Source organism: Larimichthys crocea, chromosome XII (assembly GCF_000972845.2).
Source record: "Larimichthys crocea isolate SSNF chromosome XII, L_crocea_2.0, whole genome shotgun sequence".
In the NCBI taxonomy this organism is placed as follows: Eukaryota; Metazoa; Chordata; class Actinopteri; family Sciaenidae; genus Larimichthys; species Larimichthys crocea.
Window position 1 is genome coordinate 9,284,694 of NC_040022.1, and position 17,586 is coordinate 9,302,279.

The following is a 17,586-nucleotide window of genomic DNA, read 5'->3' on the forward strand; positions in this document are numbered from 1 at the left end:
TTATTTTGCGTTGTGTCTATCACCTTATAATAGACACAACAATTTATGTGTTGTGTAAACAATTTATGTGTTGTTCTTTCAATGTTTGTTTGTTTTTCACCAGAACTTTCAGGAACCTGTTGAAATAATTCGAAATGGCTATATATTTTATTTTTATTTTTTATTTTTTTATGGTCAGAAATATTTATAGAGCGTCTTACATCTGTTAATAACATTTGCATCTGATGAATGATAACAGATTAATTAAAACCCACGATATTGTAAATTATTTAAAATAACTGACTCATCCTTGATATCTGAGAACAGGGAGTGGTTACTTTTATCTAAAAAAAAAATGGGCTGAGAAAGTTATGGAAAATTCTTTCACAGAGGTGTGGTTTAGATTTGATACTTGGGTGTGGTGCAATTTCGTTTGATATATAAAAAAGGGCCGTTGACCAGACCCTTTATCTGAGAATATTTTCTTTCAGTTCAGAAAACTTGAAGAAAAAGCAGCCATGAGTCTCTCTGGAAAAGACAAGAACATAGTCAAGGCTTTCTGGGATAAAGTGTCCCCGAAGGCCACTGATATTGGAGCTGAGGCTCTGGGCAGGTAAGCCTTCGCACTTCTTTATTTATTAGGTTTAAAAGGTGCATGTTTTTATTTTTATATAATTCATTTATCTTCGTTTCATCCATGTGTGACAGGATGCTGACTGTTTATCCTCAAACCAAGACCTATTTTTCCAAATGGGCTGATTTAAGCGCTTCTTCCGCACAAGTGAAGAAGCATGGTGGGGTGATCATGGCAGCCGTTGGAGATGCTGTCTCAAAAATTGATGACCTTGTCTCTGGGTTGAAGAACCTCAGCGAGCTGCATGCCTTCGAGCTCAGAGTGGATCCTGCCAACTTCAGGGTAAGCTCATGATCAACGCAGCAGTGAGGCCATATGAAAATGTCTTTTCTACAATAAAGTTCATATTTGAACTGATGTCATAACAATTTATCTAATTCTCATTTTAGGTGGTTTGACTTTCGAGATAAAGGGCTGTGGTTTAATGTATACATTTTTTTGCCGCAGATTCTGGCCCACAACATCATGGTGGTTTTGGCCATGTACTACCCCGCAGACTTCACCCCAGAAGTTCACCTCTCTGTTGACAAGTTCCTGCAGAACCTGGCTTTGGCTCTGTCCGAGAAATACCGCTAAACTCGAAATCATCTAAGAGCACCGACTGCATAGGCCTACTTGTGACATGTCGTCCACAAATATGTTAACGTCCCCTAACGTTAATACAGGCTTGGTGAATAAAACTGACTAATATAAAGTGTCCAGATGTCCAGTGTCCGTTTCTTCTCCTCTTACTTATATACAAAATAACATCCTTTATCCGAAACGCAGCAATGTAAGACAACGTGTTGCCTTGTTTTGGTTTATTTTTAAACTGTTTAAAGTACATAGTTTTGTGCAATTGATCTATGATGGCCTTGAATAATCAGTATTCATACATACATATACGTTGTAAGAACTTGAGCCACTCAATAAATGTTTGCAAAAGACACTGTAATAATATTTAGTGTCTTACTAGTAAAATAAATTAAATACTTTGAGTTCTTTTATTTTACAAGATTATTTGCTTTATGAAAAGCATAATCATGCTGGAAGGACAGCACTCTGCGCTGTGTGCCTGTGGGTGAGTAATGAAGGAGCTGTCCGAGGTACTAGTTACCCAACCCAGCTCATCATCCCTCGGCCGTCGATGGGTTTGATGAGGGGCGAGGCGAGGTCTGTTTCTGTTGTTAGACAACATATCATATTGTATGTTCTCAGTTCTCCTCGCCACCCAGTCTTGAGTACATATGCATCATAACATGGGGTAAAATAAGCCACCACTCTGTTACAGTAGTTAACTTGAATGCACACCCCCAGTTCAAATGAATGTTTAAGCACTGCAGGTTGTTTTCTATTGTCTCTACATTGCTGTGGCATAACTCTCACAGAAGCCTTACATCGACAAGAAGGCTGTGAGGAAACATAGGACAGATACAGCGATAAATATGGGACATTACTTTTAAATTTGTGAATAAGGCCAAATGATAATTATTTATAATACAAAAATGCATTTTAATCCGTATTTTTGTGTGTCATCGATTTAGCACATACATTTTACATTCATTAATGTACCAGTTGTAATTTTACAAACATGATTTAATGGAGTGATAAGGTTTCAGTGTAGTAGGGCAGCATGCATTATCCTCCATCAGGATGTTGGATCAAGTTTAGCGAGAGGCACCCGCAGACCTCCACTGTCAGGCCCCTACCTCCACGGTCAGGCCCCTCCACTGTCAGGTCCAGAAGTAAGTGATGACGTTTTTTGGGGGTGGGGAGGTGGAGAGGACATTTTGAGAGGGTAATTTTCATCTGCCCTTTAAATTCGAGAGAGACCAGCGAGAGAGCATATGTACGAAAAGGAGAAGCAATGGTGGTTGTCATCAACACCTAAGGATTCTTAACTTTTTAGTGCATAACGTAAAGTAACTGTTCGCGTTTGTCTGTATGTAACGTTGTGAAACATTTTTGTAAACTCTATGCACGAATTTCTGAACTCACGAATGTGATCAACACGATGCAACACACCAAGATGTTTTGACAAGCTAATTAGTGATATCGCCTGTTTAAGTGCAGAAGTGGAATCAAAATGTGGCAGAACTACATGGCACAATTTTACTTCTTTTTTTTTCTTCTTCTTTTTTTTTTTGCTAACTGAGTAATCAAACAGCGTCCAGGAATCACCCCAAACCCATGTCTAGGTCTTGAACCTTTTGCACTACTCTTTTCATGTACTATAAACACATGATATATTTTATGTGCTTTTTTTGGATGCATCTTTCAGTTATTTTATTAAATGGAATACCTGCAGTCAGTTCCACTGCACAACATGCTGCCCCCTGTGTCCCAAACACATTTTTACACCAAGCAAACCAGGCAGAGTTCGGCAGCATTTGGAGGTCCACATCAAAAATGCCATTACATTTGAAGGTAATGGCATTGTATTTTAGATTAAAGATACATACACACAGATTTGTGTGTTTGTGTTCATGTGGCTTGTTTGTCATTATCTAACATGAACATTTTCTTGACTTGCTCTTGAGAAGATCTGACTTGCAGGAATGGGGGAAATTATCATAGTCCCATCTGTGACACAACTATCATTAGAAGGACAGACATGGAAGCGCATGTAAAGTCTTGTGCCATACAACAAACATCCACCTCAGCTGCTGCCCAGTCCAATCCGAGTCAGGATTCATCCTTCCTCTCCCTGCAACCTGCAAGTCCATCTGCATCCCCATCTCCAGACGAAATAATGGACAAAAAAATTGCACAGATGAGTGAGTTTATTATGTTCGAGAATAAAGGTCTACAGAACATTTGATCATGTTGTTACTTGGTGTGTTTTTAGGTTTTCTCATTGATCACTTAATAATTTGACTTGGATGATACTGTAGATATCAGAGTTAGGGTAGTATTTAGAGGTGTTAGGTGTTCCAGCAGCACAAGAACATTATTAGCATAGACATAGAACCAAACATGAAATTTATGGTGGTTAAGAATAAAAATACAGACTAATACAACAGAAAAACTAATCGAAACAAATATATAGAAAAAGAGCAGTGCAAAAGTACTCTGTATAGTACATAATAAAATGTATAGACCTATGACATCTTATGAGGTGTTAACTTATGAATATGAGTAATAACTGTGAAAATGCGTGCACTGACCAAACAAAGCTTAAAACAATATATACAATAGACCGGGAATTGATTGATTTTATGTCATATTGTTTACTAATTAATTCATTTGCGGAAAACGATTAAACTGGCAGTGCATTCACGATTTTATTTTGAAATGTATCGCCTGCATTTCCGGGCTTGAGAGTGGAGCCTGTGGCGGTAGGGACCTCACAGTGGGGGTCTGCAGTTTTATTTTGAAATGTATCCCGTGCATTTCAGGGCCTGACAGTGGAGGGGCCTGACAGTGGAGGTCTGCAGTTTTATTTTGAAATGTATCCCGTGCATTTCCGGGCCTGACAGTGGAGGTAGCTCACAGGACGTGTAGGAGCGCCCTCTACCGAAATTCTAATTATTGCTTCCTTGCGCCTACACTGGTCTGGATGTTGTTAAGTAAAGTGATTACGCTGATGGGAAGTACTGTAAAATAAAAATGGATTTCGAGGACTAGGTTTAAACGTTGGTTGTATTTAAAATCTGAATGCTGCAGTCTGTAATAAGAGTACGTCCCTGATTCCAAAAAGGTTGGGGCGGTGTGTAATGTGAATTTAGCCCTTGAGGAATGACCCATGCGTTCTAAAAGAACTCTGAAATGTTGACACTTCAGACTAACAGCACACCTTTTCCACTCTCAGTCTATCGCAGATGGGCTCGGTTTACAATCTATTCAGCTTTTGATATAGTTTTATACCACTCAAAATATCCTCATGTCAGGTTGCTCTACAGCGCCGCCTCTGGGGTCAATTAAGGTCATGGGCATTAAATGCTGTTTTTTGGTCTTTCCCTTTAAGTGCAGAGATTTGGATCTGGAGTCTCTGAAACTTTTCAGAATCAAAATCAGAACCAGAATCAGGGGAAATTAGTATACTCAAATACTCCAGGTATACAAACAAACAAACAAACAAAAAACTAAACAAACAAACAACAAAAACAACATATATTAAACAAGCAATCATTCATTAAGAACAAAATATTATAATATATAATAATATATATATATATAGAGATATATTAATATATATAATATATATATATATACTCCCAACCTTGCTTGTGAACGATGGAGCCTAATCATAATACTACCATCTGCATCTGGCACAAGTGAACCCGCAATTCACAACTTTTGCTGCCCCTGTCTTTACTTTATTGGGAAGTATTGTAGCCATCAAATTCAAATACTGTATCATTCCCAAGAAACAAGAAACATGTTTGAACATTTTCAGGCAATGAATTAAATCTGACCCCACCCTTAATCAATTCGTTTTAGTACTGCCAGTCTACATCTTCTTTTGGCTGCACATGAAGTTCACATTAAGCATATCTTTTATTGGAATGGACTGGAACACAACCAGCAATAGGTCTACGTCCCTCAGCTTCGGACACAATCTAAGCAGTGCAGATTTGTCCTTTCCTTATCATTTTTGCAAATCCTCTCTCAATATTTGACCAACCCACTGCCATACCCCGTCCAATCGCAAATATTTGGGAGGAGTGAAGCGTTTCTTTTAAAAGTAGCCTCTGGTACTGATCCACACAGGACTTGCTAAACAAATCTTGAGTTGCCAAAATGGTCGAATGGACAGACTTTGAGCGCGCCACCATCCAGGACATCTTCGCCAAGATCAACTATGAGGAAGTGGGACCTGCAGCTCTTACCAGGTCAGAGATTCTTTATTTATATTATTTGCCCAAAATTTTTTTCCGCATTAACATGGACATTATCAAAATTACGATTTATGCATGTTTTTCATGTTCCCTCAGGTGTCTGATCGTCTACCCCTGGACTCAGAGGTATTTCGGGAACTTTGGAAACCTCTACAACGCCGCTACCATCATTGGAAATCCGAAAATTGCACAGCACGGAGTAACTATCCTCCACGGTCTGGACCGGGGTGTGCAGAACTTGGATAACATCAAGAAAACCTATGCCGAACTGAGTGTGCTGCACTCCGAGAAATTGCACGTCGACCCGGACAACTTCAGGGTAAACATGTGGAACCTAATTATTTTTATTCATATTCAACCAGTATTTCAAAGACGCCCATGTTAATGTTTTTATGCTTGATGTGTTGCAGCTGTTGTCTGACTGTCTGACCATCGTGCTTGCTGCAAAGTTGGGCAACGCGTTCACTGGTGACGTCCAGGCCGCTTTTCAGAAGTTCCTGTCCGTGGTGGTGGCCTCCCTGGGAAAACAGTACCACTAGAGAGCTGCAGCAGAAGACCTTCACATGCTGATCATCTGTTGAAAAGATTTTTCTTTTATCATGTTTCAAAAACATAAATTAATAAAATAATGAGCATATTCAACAACTTGCATGTTTCTTCCATGTCTGTGTTTATGGCCTTGTTATAATGATTTAAAAATTGATATAAATGTATCACATATATTTACTATGTTCATTAGTGGAAGAAGTATCTAAATCCATTTAAAGTTTCTACACCACAATGTAAAAATGAGATTAAAGTAAAATTAAAGATTTTATTTAAGTAAATTTGCATTATCATCAGCATAGCAGTATCAAGAATAAATCTACTCATAACGCAGAATGACCACTTTCAACATGTTGGATTATGACGTACAATTATTACATTACCTTACGTTACATTATCTTACATTACATTACATTATAAAATTTGTACATTTAAAAAAAAAACAACTCTTCAGTAGTGGGGTAGAAGCTAAAATGAAAATATTCAAGTAAAGCCTGTTGACAAGATTTATTAATGAGCAGTGATAATTATAGCAATAATAAGTGATAACAAGTCTATAATGTTGTAATTGCTCAAAAATAGGCCATTGAATGCCACAATAACAATAATACGGCGTGTTAATAATACAACATCATAATATATCAAATGAGTACTCGTAAGTATATAATGTTACCAAAGTAAATTTGACTCACGTGTACTCGAATCTTACTTTATCCATTATGATTTTGCAATTTGCAACTTGTAGTATAGGTTTAACTTTGCTTTATAGACGACTGTGCTTCTACGTAAAATCTTCTGCTCTTTGAATATTTTCCCATAGCATTTACAATATTGTTGAAATATATATATATATATATATATATATTCCAATTAACATTCTACAAAATCTATGCCATGACCAAGAATAGAAATGCACTACGCCACACAAACAGTCTCATTGCATTTATTGTCTTTATTTATTTGTTCAGAATATCCGAGCTTTTGGTATTGCCTGCTTCCTGCTCCTGTTTGCAGTCAGTTTATGGTATTTCTCCGACAGGGAACGAGCCATGGCAGCCAGGAACTTGTCCATAGCCAGATGGACCTCAGGGGTGAATTTAGCAGGGAACATGTTGGCCAGGACCACAAGGATACAGTGTGAGAGAATCTGTGAAAAAGAAAGAAAGAAAGAAAAAGAATAATGACATTTAATCCAAACGCCAGATCTAAAATAATCAGGAGTCTTCACTCTTCAGGAGTGTAGAAGACTAAATATCGAGACATCCAGAAGAATGAGATACAGAAAAGAAGAACCAAAAACATATAACTAACCTCCCCATCAGTCTTCTTTTTCTCTCATGTGATGAATCTGTAACTCTTATACCAAGTTTAATTTTACACATCCCTTAATGAAAGTTGCGTTTGCCTCATACATGGTGTTTTATTTCAAATCCTGGTCTGGGAACACAACAATAACCACAGTTTAAGCAACATTGCCATATGTTAATCATCATCAACGACATCTACCTTGAAGTTAGCAGGGTCCTTAAAACTGATGAGCAGTTGGCACCTTGCACGGTAGCCAATGCCATCAGTGTATGAATGTGTGTGAATGGGGTGAATGAGATAGTGTAGAGCAGTGGTTCTCAACTGGTCTGTGTTCGGGACCCACCATCACCCCTAAAGGACAAGCCGTGACCATGGGCGGATTTTTTTTCCCAGGCAAAGGCCCGCGACCCACTGAGAACGGGTCCGCGACCCACTTTTGGGTCGCGACCCACCAGTTGAGAATCACTGGTGTAGAGCGCTTTAAGTGGTCGGAAGACTAGAAAGGCGCTATATAAGTACAGTCCATTTACCATTTACACTGTCAGCATCCTGAAAGATAAATATGCGTAAGTGAATAAGCGAGTATATGAGACTAACAAAACTTGAACGGGATTTGTAGCAGCATCAGTCAGTTTGCAGTCATATTCACCTGGACAGAGGTGAAAGGCAGATGTCATCTGCCTTTGGAGACACAGTAGACCAGAAGGCTCTGACTGCGTCCTTGTCCTTAGCAGTGAGACTAATCTTGCCTGTTAACTGTTTTCTTAAAGCTGAATGCTGCGATCACCCCAAGTAGTGTGTGTTCTTTATACTCATACATGGCACAGTCCCACCCATGGATAGCCTGCCAGGCATTTGGATGGCTTCCAAATTACGTGCTTTAGTTTGCATGAGATAAAGACTCAAGATGCTTCTTACCTTGATGAAACCATAAGTTAATCATCGGCCATTTTCAAAGTGTTTTCACATATTTATTGTCACTTATTACTAATTAATTTAAAATTCAGCGTGCATACTTTCAGAATTCCAACACATAGCCACTGCTAATGAACCTAATCAAACCTAAATAGTCAGAGCAGGACGACTAGTTACAAATCAATAACTAGAAGGAATATAGGCTCCTTTGTGAGAGCTTAATATTGGTTTCAAATTTGTTCTAAAATATGCCATGAAAAGCATAAAATAAAATAACATGTCTAAAGCAAAATGCTGTAATAAATAATAATAAATACATATCGCAAACTATGGGGAAAAGTTAAACCTATGTAAACATCTATGACAGTCAAGGTGTACTGATTTGAAATCTAGGCTCCGCAATTAATTAACATTAAATGATTTTATTATCAAATTGCAACATGAGGGGCGGTGTTTAGCTCAGTTGGTAGAGCAGCCGCCCCATGTGCGAAGGCTCAGTCCTTGAATCCGTCGCTCTCTCCCCACGTTTCCTGTCACTCTTCAGCTGTCGGTATCAAAATAAAGCTCGAGAAGGCCAAAATAATAATAATAATAATAATAATAATAATAATTAAAAAAACACATAAATAAAAAAAATAATAAAAGAGCAACATGAATACTCAAGTCATGTGCGGTTGATTTGGTGCATTCTTATCTGAAGGAGAACTGGAGGGTGGATCCACTCAGAGGGGAACGAGATAACATTTCTCTGCGGCTGACGTTAGGCCTGCTTCACTGTCTATTTTATTTAACTGCACTAGTTTTATTGACTATCTAGCTTTATTGGACTGCCGAGAGCCACTGGGACATGTGAGCACTCACTCTACTTCAGTTGTTGCAACTCAAACAAAACTGAAACTATAGGCCACATTAACTTCAGTCAAATTAAGTGGCCATTACTTAAGCTGACAGACTTCTATTGGGATATGTCACTGTCTTTTTTAGTAAAATGCAATGCAATTCACAAAATGTGATTTTCGTTTGTTTATTCGATGTTCTTCATACAATAACAACACTAAAATAAAGACTGAACTGTATGTGTTCTGAATCTCATTAGTTCACGTAGCGTTCATTAAATAGAAAAACGGGGTCATGTCTTTGACCCTGGTTCGCCGTTGTGTGGCTAAAGTCCACCTCAGTCTGGGTCGTTTAGACCGAAACAAAGCGCTTTAACGACACACGGATAATAAATGAAATGATTATGGAGGTAAAAAGCACAGAAAACTCAATATAATTAAATTAAATGACTGGTTTAACTGAAGTTAAACGCACTTTTTAATATAAGTAACGTTGTTTGCATTTACACTGTACTCATATGTTTAGGAAATCCATCTTTAGACTAGTCAGTATGTTCTTTTTGCTGATTTTGGCTCACTTTCGTCACTGGGGTGAAGAATGGTTGGGTGTGAAACAAACTTTATCTGTTCACATCTGGAGACAGTGTCACGCCGTCATAACAAATGGCTCATTAAAATGACCCAAACCCTCATTTAACCTTACACTTCTCTGAATATAATCCTTTTAATATGACAGAACTAAATTACATAATTAAGAGTTTATTAATTAAAGAAAATATCCTAATATAACATTTTGTTTCTATTCAAGACTTGCCATACATAAGCAAACATGCATGCATTATCAATGCATTTGCATTGGGTAAATTTGCATTGGGTAATTTTGCATTGGGTAAATTTAATAAAGTATCTCTCTAATAATCTATAGAACTGACCCAGAGTGTCCCCTAGTGGACAGTGTACTTAATAATTCAGCAGCTCAACTTTCTGTTAGTTGTTTTGAGCAGTGACTTGTCTGTCCCAGACAACAAAAACTATTTGTAACACATCTTTAGTCTCCTGCCTTTTATTGCATCTGCCTTTACAACATGTTCTGGTTAACACTGGTTAATGAAACGACTTTCCAGAAGTATTGCTGTACCATCACCACTCAGTGGAACCACAGACCAATGTCACAAAGTGACCAACTCTTTGGTGGTAAGGGTAAGGTTTGAGAAGCACTCATAACATTCATGTTACATGTAACATGTTCAGCACTGTAGAGGTACCTGATGTCTTTTGTTGCCATTCTGCCAGTATTATGTCATCAATCAATAAGTGGACATATGTTTTATTTGGTGATATCTTTCACAATTAAGCCTGTCATCTGGACAAACAGGGTTTAAATATTTATTTATTTATATTTTCCCGACTGGCTTTGCTCAGCTGTTCAGTAGTACTGGCTGCTCATAGCCTCGGCAACAACAGACAGAAACTTCTGCCAGGTAGCTTGGGCCTGATGGTCAAGGGCGCTCCTGAGTTTGCAGGCGACGGAAATAGTGATGCAGTCGGCTATCAGCTGCAGACAAAACAATGAGACAGCATTAATCCACGCTGTGTATAAACGTATAAATACTGTTAGAATATTGTCACTTGGAGCATTGCTTACTCTGAAGTTCTCAGGATCCACGGTGAGTTTTTCACAGTGCAACCGGCTTAGAGCAGCATATGTGCCCTCAATGTTGTCCATGTTCTTCACTGCTTTGTCCAGTTCCTTCAACACCACAATGCCGTGGGCTGCCACTTTGGAGTTATTTAAAATAGTATCTGCAGAGAAGATATCCCCAAAAGTTTCGAAATACCGCTCAGTCCACGGGTAGACGATCAACATCCTGCCAGTACGAGGGATATAGTTATTTTGCATGCTTTGTTTTTCTTTGTTTTTACCGTGAACACATTTGTTAGATCCTATGTGGCAAAGGTGAGTCTGAACTCGAGGATGGAAACGTTTTTTTCGAACAAAAATTGCTTCAAGAAAGATAATTATTATTGTATTATTATTATTATCTTTAGAAGTCATGTATAGACCGAATCATCCAGGTTGTGTTGTATTATAAGATCTAAGCTGCAGCAAGGAGGTCAGAAAATCGAGCAGCTGTATAAATCGGAATATTTCACCAAATGGAGTAGATCAAAGCTTTAGGAAGGTTTCAGACATATAATATCGGATGATACATCATAAAAATAAGGGGTAGCATATGGACAGCACACTGTGCTGAAATGAAGTCATAAACTGAAATGTTGAGAACAAAACAAACGAACAAACAAACAAAAAACACCTCATTTTAATTAAGAATTTGCTATACTCTCTCAATAATATTTTAATTAACATACTTAATTCATCAGCAGTATTTAACCTAAAGAGATTTGCCCCTCACAAACACAGACAGCAGTTGTGATGCAAAGTAGACAACTTGTCATTACTACATTATGAGACATTAAACATTAAACAAACTTGAAAGACTATATTAAAACAAACCTATTCCTACATACAAATGAAGCCCATCGGCTTCACGTAGATATACAGTGGCTTTGTTCAAAATCTACCTTCGCAAAGCTTCTGGTCCAGTCTCATCGATTACAACTTTTTCCCAAACAGCACTGACCGTGCTGCGCTCCTTTTCTGTCCACTTGACCATAATGCCAATGTAACATATATCAATCAATTTGTCACAGTTTGCCAACACACGTTAAACTCAGAAGTAGTCACCAGGAAGTCAGGCGGAGGGCGATTTTCACGACTAAAATACACTAAAGAATTATGATGATGATTAGTATCAGTATCAGCGTCGTGCAGCTGATACACCACAACTAATGTCTGTCATGGAGTAAAGAGATCTTATTAATGTTATTTTTTTCTCATAAAGATGTTTTCTTCTTTCCGCTGGTATGCCCAAAGTTACTTACCAGAGGCTGTTAAATTGAGATTATGTAAAGCTTTCATTATCTAGACATTCAGACGTCCTCCACCCAAATAAAATACATCCATTCCGTCATTCCTTCATCTGTCCTCGATGGGTGTTTATTTCATGTCCTTAGATTATCATGAGAATGTTTTAAGAAGAACCTTTGAATAAGGACGACTGGTTTTGAAAGTATCAAAGTTTAAGTTGAATTTAATATTCTTGTACAAGAAGGAGCGTTTAACAGTGCAACACACAAGAGGCTTACAGAGAAAAAGGCTCTCTGAGGAGCTCTGTCAGGTGGTTTTTATACAATTCATTCAAAATGGGTTGTCTCGAACATCTTCCTACTAACGATTTCCTTTTTTGGTTTTCCCCTTTGTAATGAACATTATGTTTCTTGTCCAAAATGACACTTCCCTTAGTCTGTCTCTCATGTCCTTGAACATTTTTTTTAATTTCCTTTCCCAGGCAGCTTCAACAAACACATGCTAGATAGGGGGAGTACACAAGATATGTAAAAAGACAAAACACACATACACTCCCTCTAGAAGTTAAAACATCTGCAACCCAGTACAATCCTAATTTTTATAACACAGATGACCTGTCACAGCAAACTTTTTTTTCAACCACACTGTTCTCCATATGATGAAGATGTGTAATTTATGCAGTACAGTCACTTCGTGTTAGTAAACTCTAATGAAACGACATTTTGATATTCATTGATGTCATTCAATTTTTTTATCAGTTTCGCACATATTTCACACCGTTATCATTAAATTAAGATGACCGCACCCATTTTATTTTGACCAACATGAAAATGCACTGTGCACTTTTTAATTTAAAATTCTGTTTTATAATATAAATTAAGTATATAAGTCTTTAAATGATGGATGCCAATTTAAATTACCACAACCTCATTTTTCGGCTACTGTAGCTCACCACCACAACCCATTGGAAAATCACCTCGATTTGCGTCTGTAGATTTAACCAAACGTTAGCAGTGGTAATAATAACAAATAATTGTCTATCAGCTAGGAAAATTTCATTGTGATTTTTATTAGTTAAAAATGTTTAAAATGTACTTGACTAGTAGAACGCAAATAAAAATACTCTAAAATAGAATAACCCAAGATTTATCAGTAACTGAGTAAATGGCCTTTTTATAAAAATATTACCTCATCAAATGTTCACACAGGTGTATTTTTCCACACACTTTTCAACACAAGTGTACAGATTTTTTATTGATGGGTTTGGGTTTGGAAACAGTTAAACTGAGAGTGGACATTTCCACATTCAAATATATTGACATATTGGAGAAATAAAAAACGATGAGGGGGTAACTGCAATTAAACACAAATTTGATTTGACTGTATATGTAGCGACAGACGATAAGAATAGTGTCATACCACTTATTTGTATGATGTTTTTAATCATGCAATAATTTCTTATACAAAGAAATTTGCAGTGAGACAACCCTTTTAAATGATCACATAGAGATGAAGGATGCATTCATTTGAGTTTTATTTTTTGGATTTGGCAACAGCTACAAGGCAGAGCATGAGATATTTTAGAAGCACATGTATGACTGCTGCACATCTGCGAATGCGTCTCCAGGCACTCAGTGGTACTGTCTGCCCAGGGCAGAGACGACCGCAGACAGGAACTTCTGCCAAGCTGCTTGGGCATCAGGGTTGATGCCGGCGGAGCCAAACTTGGCACCCACACATATAGTGATGATTTCAGCAAGAAGCTAAAATGAGAAGAATGATAGACAGGGATGCATTAAGAAAGCTAATCACTTACATACATTGTGAAGAAGAGTAGTAAGTGTCAGAGATGGCAACATACCCTGAAGTTATCAGGATCCACATGGATTATGTCAGAGTGCTTCACGCTCAGGGTTTTGTAGACTTCCTTGATGTTGTCCAAGTTCTTCACAGCTCTTTCCAGCCCACCCATCACTATCTTACCATGGTCGGCCACTTTTTGGTTTCCCAGGATGGCAGCGTTAGTGGAAATGTTGCCAAACGCACCGAAGTGTCTCTGAGTCCAGGGATACACAATCAGGAGCCTGGAATGACGTGAATCATAAGGACATATATAGAAAAGTTCCCAGAGGGCAAACACAACAATGATGCGTAACCCACGACTAAAGCAAGATTTACCTGGCCAGAGCCTGGGGTCCAATCTCACCCACATCGATCTTTCCCCACAGGGATGTGATGGCAGCACGCTCAGCATCTGTCCACTCGACCATGTTAACGGTGTGAAAGTCTTCTTTGACTTAAACAAGTTAAACAAGTTCTCTGATAGCAAGCCTTTATTTGAATGTTAATATATGTTTGTGATTTTATACATTTCTGAATACCCCGCCTCATAAACCAGGAAAAGATCTTATTGGACGTTGACGTTCACAGACGGTTTAGATGAGATAACGAGATGTCGAGTGCAAATGTAAATTGCAAACCCAGTTGCTAGTTTAGTTTGGCAATAAAAACGTCTAGAAGTTTCTTTATCAGAGGTGTGGTTTGGATCTTATGCATGGGTGTGGTGCTCTTTGGTTTGATATAAAGACGCTATGAAAAATCCACTTCAACAGCCTCTTTTGATCCATATTTTCTCTGACCTGAAAACTTCAAGGCGCCGACATGAGTCTCTCTGCAGCTGACAAGACCAGGGTGAAGACCCTATGGGGCAAAATTGAAGCGAGATCTGCCGAGTTGGGTGGTGAAGCTTTGGCCAGGTAAGCTCTATGTTATGGATCCTTATTAAGGACAACGTCAAGTGAAGAACAAAAAGTCTTTATAAGTTTTGCACCCTTGTCTTATTTGGCAATAATAACCATGTATCCGTTCTTCAGGATGTTTGTTACGTACCCCCAGACCAAGACCTATTTTTCTGATTGGGGGCAGAATCTGGGTCCACAGAACGAAAAAGTCAAGACTCATGGTGCAGTCATCATGGCGGCTGTGGGGAAAGCTGTCAAAAATATTGATAATCTTGTCGGTGCTACGACTCAGCTCAGTGAGCTGCATGCCTTCAAGCTTCGGGTGGATCCTGCCAACTTTAAGGTAACGAAAAACTTGAGGTCGATGAGGTTGTTGCGGGTAATAATCATCAATGATATTATATTATTATATTGTTTTTTTTTCATCCCATGATGATGATGCACAAATGACAAACAACACTGTAATTATAAATTTTAAAAAATAAAATAAATATCTATAGCTATATAAAAAAAAGAACACCTGTCCCATGAGGTTATTGGAATTCAGGACTCCCAATCGTAAAAGATGTTTTCGATGCCTGACTTCAACTAATCTGTTTTCTGGCACAACCGCAGATCCTGGCCCACAACATGATGTTGGTAATCGCCATGTACTTCCCTGGCGAGTTCACTCCAGAGGTCCACCTCTCAGTTGACAAGTTCCTTGCGTGCCTGGCTTTGGCTCTGTCTGAGAAGTACCGCTAAACTCCAGAGAAGCAGAAGCATCGACTGCCTACACATGGCACGTCATACAACAATGTCAACAACCCTTTCGACTTGTAGGTGCTTCTTCAATAAAAAAAAAATACAAACATAAAAATGCCTGACTGTCAGTTTCTTTTAAGTCGTGTCTGAAAAAAACGTTTGTTTGTTTTTTTATTTTATACTACATATAATAGCATAATCTAAAGCTTTGAATTTTTTGATAGATCGTTTTTAAACCACAAAATATAGCCTAACAAACACAATAACAACGTGTATGGAGGTCATATCCATAGTTTCTATTAACACGAATTAAACTTATGACTTATATCATTACAACTACGATATAAGACCACATCACACTGATCCTGTAACTGTGGTCAAGCCAGCCGTCTCTCGTTTTTGCGTGGTCAAGCCACCTGCTCCAACATTTTCAAGTGCGCCCTTATTGCCGACTTTATGACAAATACTTTAAGACAATTGGGAAAGTCAGCGCTAGCCTACTGCAGCGTATAGAAACTTCCGGTTTTCAAAATAAAATGTGGGTAATAAATGTTATAAACGTTTATTTTAAAAATATGAAGAGTGTTAAGATTTGATATAAAAAAAAGAAAAAGAAAGTAAGAGTTGTGTCTCATAAAACAAGTATGATCCTGCACTGATTTTGAGACATCACCTGGAAGGAATGGTCATATTTATATTATGAAATGTATATGCTCAAACACAAACCACGATCTAAATATGACAAAACGACACTAAAATAGTCACTTAATTTCACTTTCATTAAAATACAGCTGATCGCGCTATTGCCGGCCGGCACAGAAGCAAGACCAGCCGATATACCAGCTGAACTCCGGAGGAGTTGGACTCCGTCCATACTATCTGCTGAGAGAGATCCCGCATGTCAGCATCGTTGTCCTGTCCATCCCTCCCTCTGCACATATATGTTCAAAATTCTGCACTGAAATTTAAAGATCGATGTCCAAGGTACTGATCCTGAAACGTCTAGAATTTTACTTGTACTACCACAACTTCCACTACTACTATTACTAGTACTACCTCCACTACTACAACTATTACTACCACTACTACTTCAACTACTACAATTCTTGTCAGGTCAAGTCAACTTTATTGTTAACACTGCTTTATATACAGAACATACAGATAAATGGAATTCTGTTTTCCTCATATCCCTAAAAAAGACAAAAAGAAAGGAAAGAAAAGAAAAGCCCCAAAACAAGTTAATTTGCATGTATTTCTTTATTTATTGTATGTGGAGTAAGCAGCTTCAGTCTCCATCATCTTCTCCTGCTGTTTATCTGTATTTCTCAGCCAGGGCCAGAGCCAGAGCAGCCAGGAACTTGTCCATAGCCACATGGACCTCAGGGGTGAAATCGGTCGGGAACATGATGGCCATGACAACAAGGATGCAGTGGGAGATAATCTGCCAAAAGAAGACAACCACACAGATGTTAGCTATCCATCGCACATCTTTCACAGAGTTCTGCTCTAACACTTAATGCGAAGTCCATCTGCAAATGTATAGACCACTCTGAATGACAGGTTTGTCTAAATGAATCAATATTCTCAAGGCCCTAAGTTTTCATATAAATCACAGGCACACGCAGAGTGAAGGCGTGCAGTTCACTGAGGTTGAGAAGACCTCCTTTCAAGTCGTCGATCTTGGTCACAGCATCAGCAACTCCAGACATCACAGTTATTCCGTGCTTCCTCGCTGAGGGGGAGTTAGGGCTCTGGTCCTTCCAGTGGGCGAAGTATGTCTTAGTCTGCGGGTACACAGTCAGCATCCTGGGTAAAAAAAACAAAAAAAAACGAAAGAGCGTTAATGAATTCATCAATGTTGGAACAGGTTTATTCGATCGGTTTTGGTCACATGTACCTGGCCAGAGCATTGGTGCCGATGTCCTCCGCTTTTCCAGAGACTTTCTTCCAGAAGGCTCGGACAGTGTCCTTGTCCTTAGCGGTGAGACTAGTCATCTTGCTTGTTGATTTAGAGCTGCTGACTGTTGTGATCTGCCCAAACCCTGGTGGGTTTTATACTTGAAACAGCCTATGGGCACACCCAGACCTCCATCAAGATAGGCTGTGAAAGGCGGTCCAAGTGATAGGTCACAGT

General features: G+C 38.5%; 5 protein-coding genes across 10 annotated transcripts; 3 read left to right on the top strand and 2 right to left on the bottom strand.

Moving 5' to 3' along the window:
* The first annotated feature begins 431 nt into the window (after nt 1-431).
* On the top strand, nt 432-1,310 carry LOC104918692 (hemoglobin subunit alpha-A). The gene is made up of 3 exons (XM_010730520.3): nt 432-592; nt 688-895; nt 1,061-1,310. The coding sequence occupies exons 1-3, from the start codon at nt 498-500 to the stop codon at nt 1,187-1,189; spliced, it is 432 nt and encodes a 143-aa protein (XP_010728822.1). The 5' UTR covers nt 432-497; the 3' UTR covers nt 1,190-1,310.
* Nucleotides 1,311-5,267: 3,957 nt separating this feature from the next.
* On the top strand, nt 5,268-6,065 carry LOC104918690 (hemoglobin subunit beta). Its single transcript, XM_010730519.3, has 3 exons — nt 5,268-5,427; nt 5,530-5,752; nt 5,844-6,065. Exons 1-3 carry the CDS (start codon nt 5,336-5,338, stop codon nt 5,970-5,972), a joined length of 444 nt encoding a protein of 147 aa, XP_010728821.3. The 5' UTR covers nt 5,268-5,335; the 3' UTR covers nt 5,973-6,065.
* Nucleotides 6,066-6,913: 848 nt separating this feature from the next.
* Nucleotides 6,914-17,513, bottom strand: LOC104918683 (hemoglobin subunit alpha-1). 6 transcript variants are annotated; one of them, XM_027285438.1, is made up of 4 exons: nt 17,350-17,513; nt 17,070-17,258; nt 7,486-7,504; nt 6,914-7,126 (listed from the first exon to the last, which is right to left on the bottom strand). In XM_027285438.1, the coding sequence occupies exons 1-4, from the start codon at nt 17,445-17,447 to the stop codon at nt 6,944-6,946; spliced, it is 489 nt and encodes a 162-aa protein (XP_027141239.1). In that variant the 5' UTR covers nt 17,448-17,513; the 3' UTR covers nt 6,914-6,943. The 6 variants fall into 6 exon arrangements, with proteins under 6 accessions (XP_027141239.1, XP_027141243.1, XP_027141241.1 ...); XM_027285440.1 differs by lacking the exon at nt 6,914-7,126 and adding an exon at nt 14,349-14,353 and having other exon boundaries at nt 7,447-7,503; nt 17,074-17,258; XM_027285441.1 differs by lacking the exon at nt 6,914-7,126 and adding an exon at nt 7,718-7,720 and having other exon boundaries at nt 7,447-7,503; nt 17,072-17,258.
* Nucleotides 13,485-14,308, bottom strand: LOC104918693 (hemoglobin subunit beta). The gene is made up of 3 exons (XM_019252859.2): nt 14,146-14,308; nt 13,829-14,051; nt 13,485-13,730 (listed from the first exon to the last, which is right to left on the bottom strand). Exons 1-3 carry the CDS (start codon nt 14,235-14,237, stop codon nt 13,599-13,601), a joined length of 447 nt encoding a protein of 148 aa, XP_019108404.1. The 5' UTR covers nt 14,238-14,308; the 3' UTR covers nt 13,485-13,598.
* LOC104918687 (hemoglobin subunit alpha-like) lies at nt 14,629-15,567 on the top strand. Its single transcript, NM_001303359.1, is given in 3 exon segments — nt 14,629-14,723; nt 14,841-15,051; nt 15,324-15,567. Coding segments are annotated over 3 exon segments (435 nt in total). The 3' UTR covers nt 15,453-15,567.
* Nucleotides 17,514-17,586: the final 73 nt, after the last annotated feature.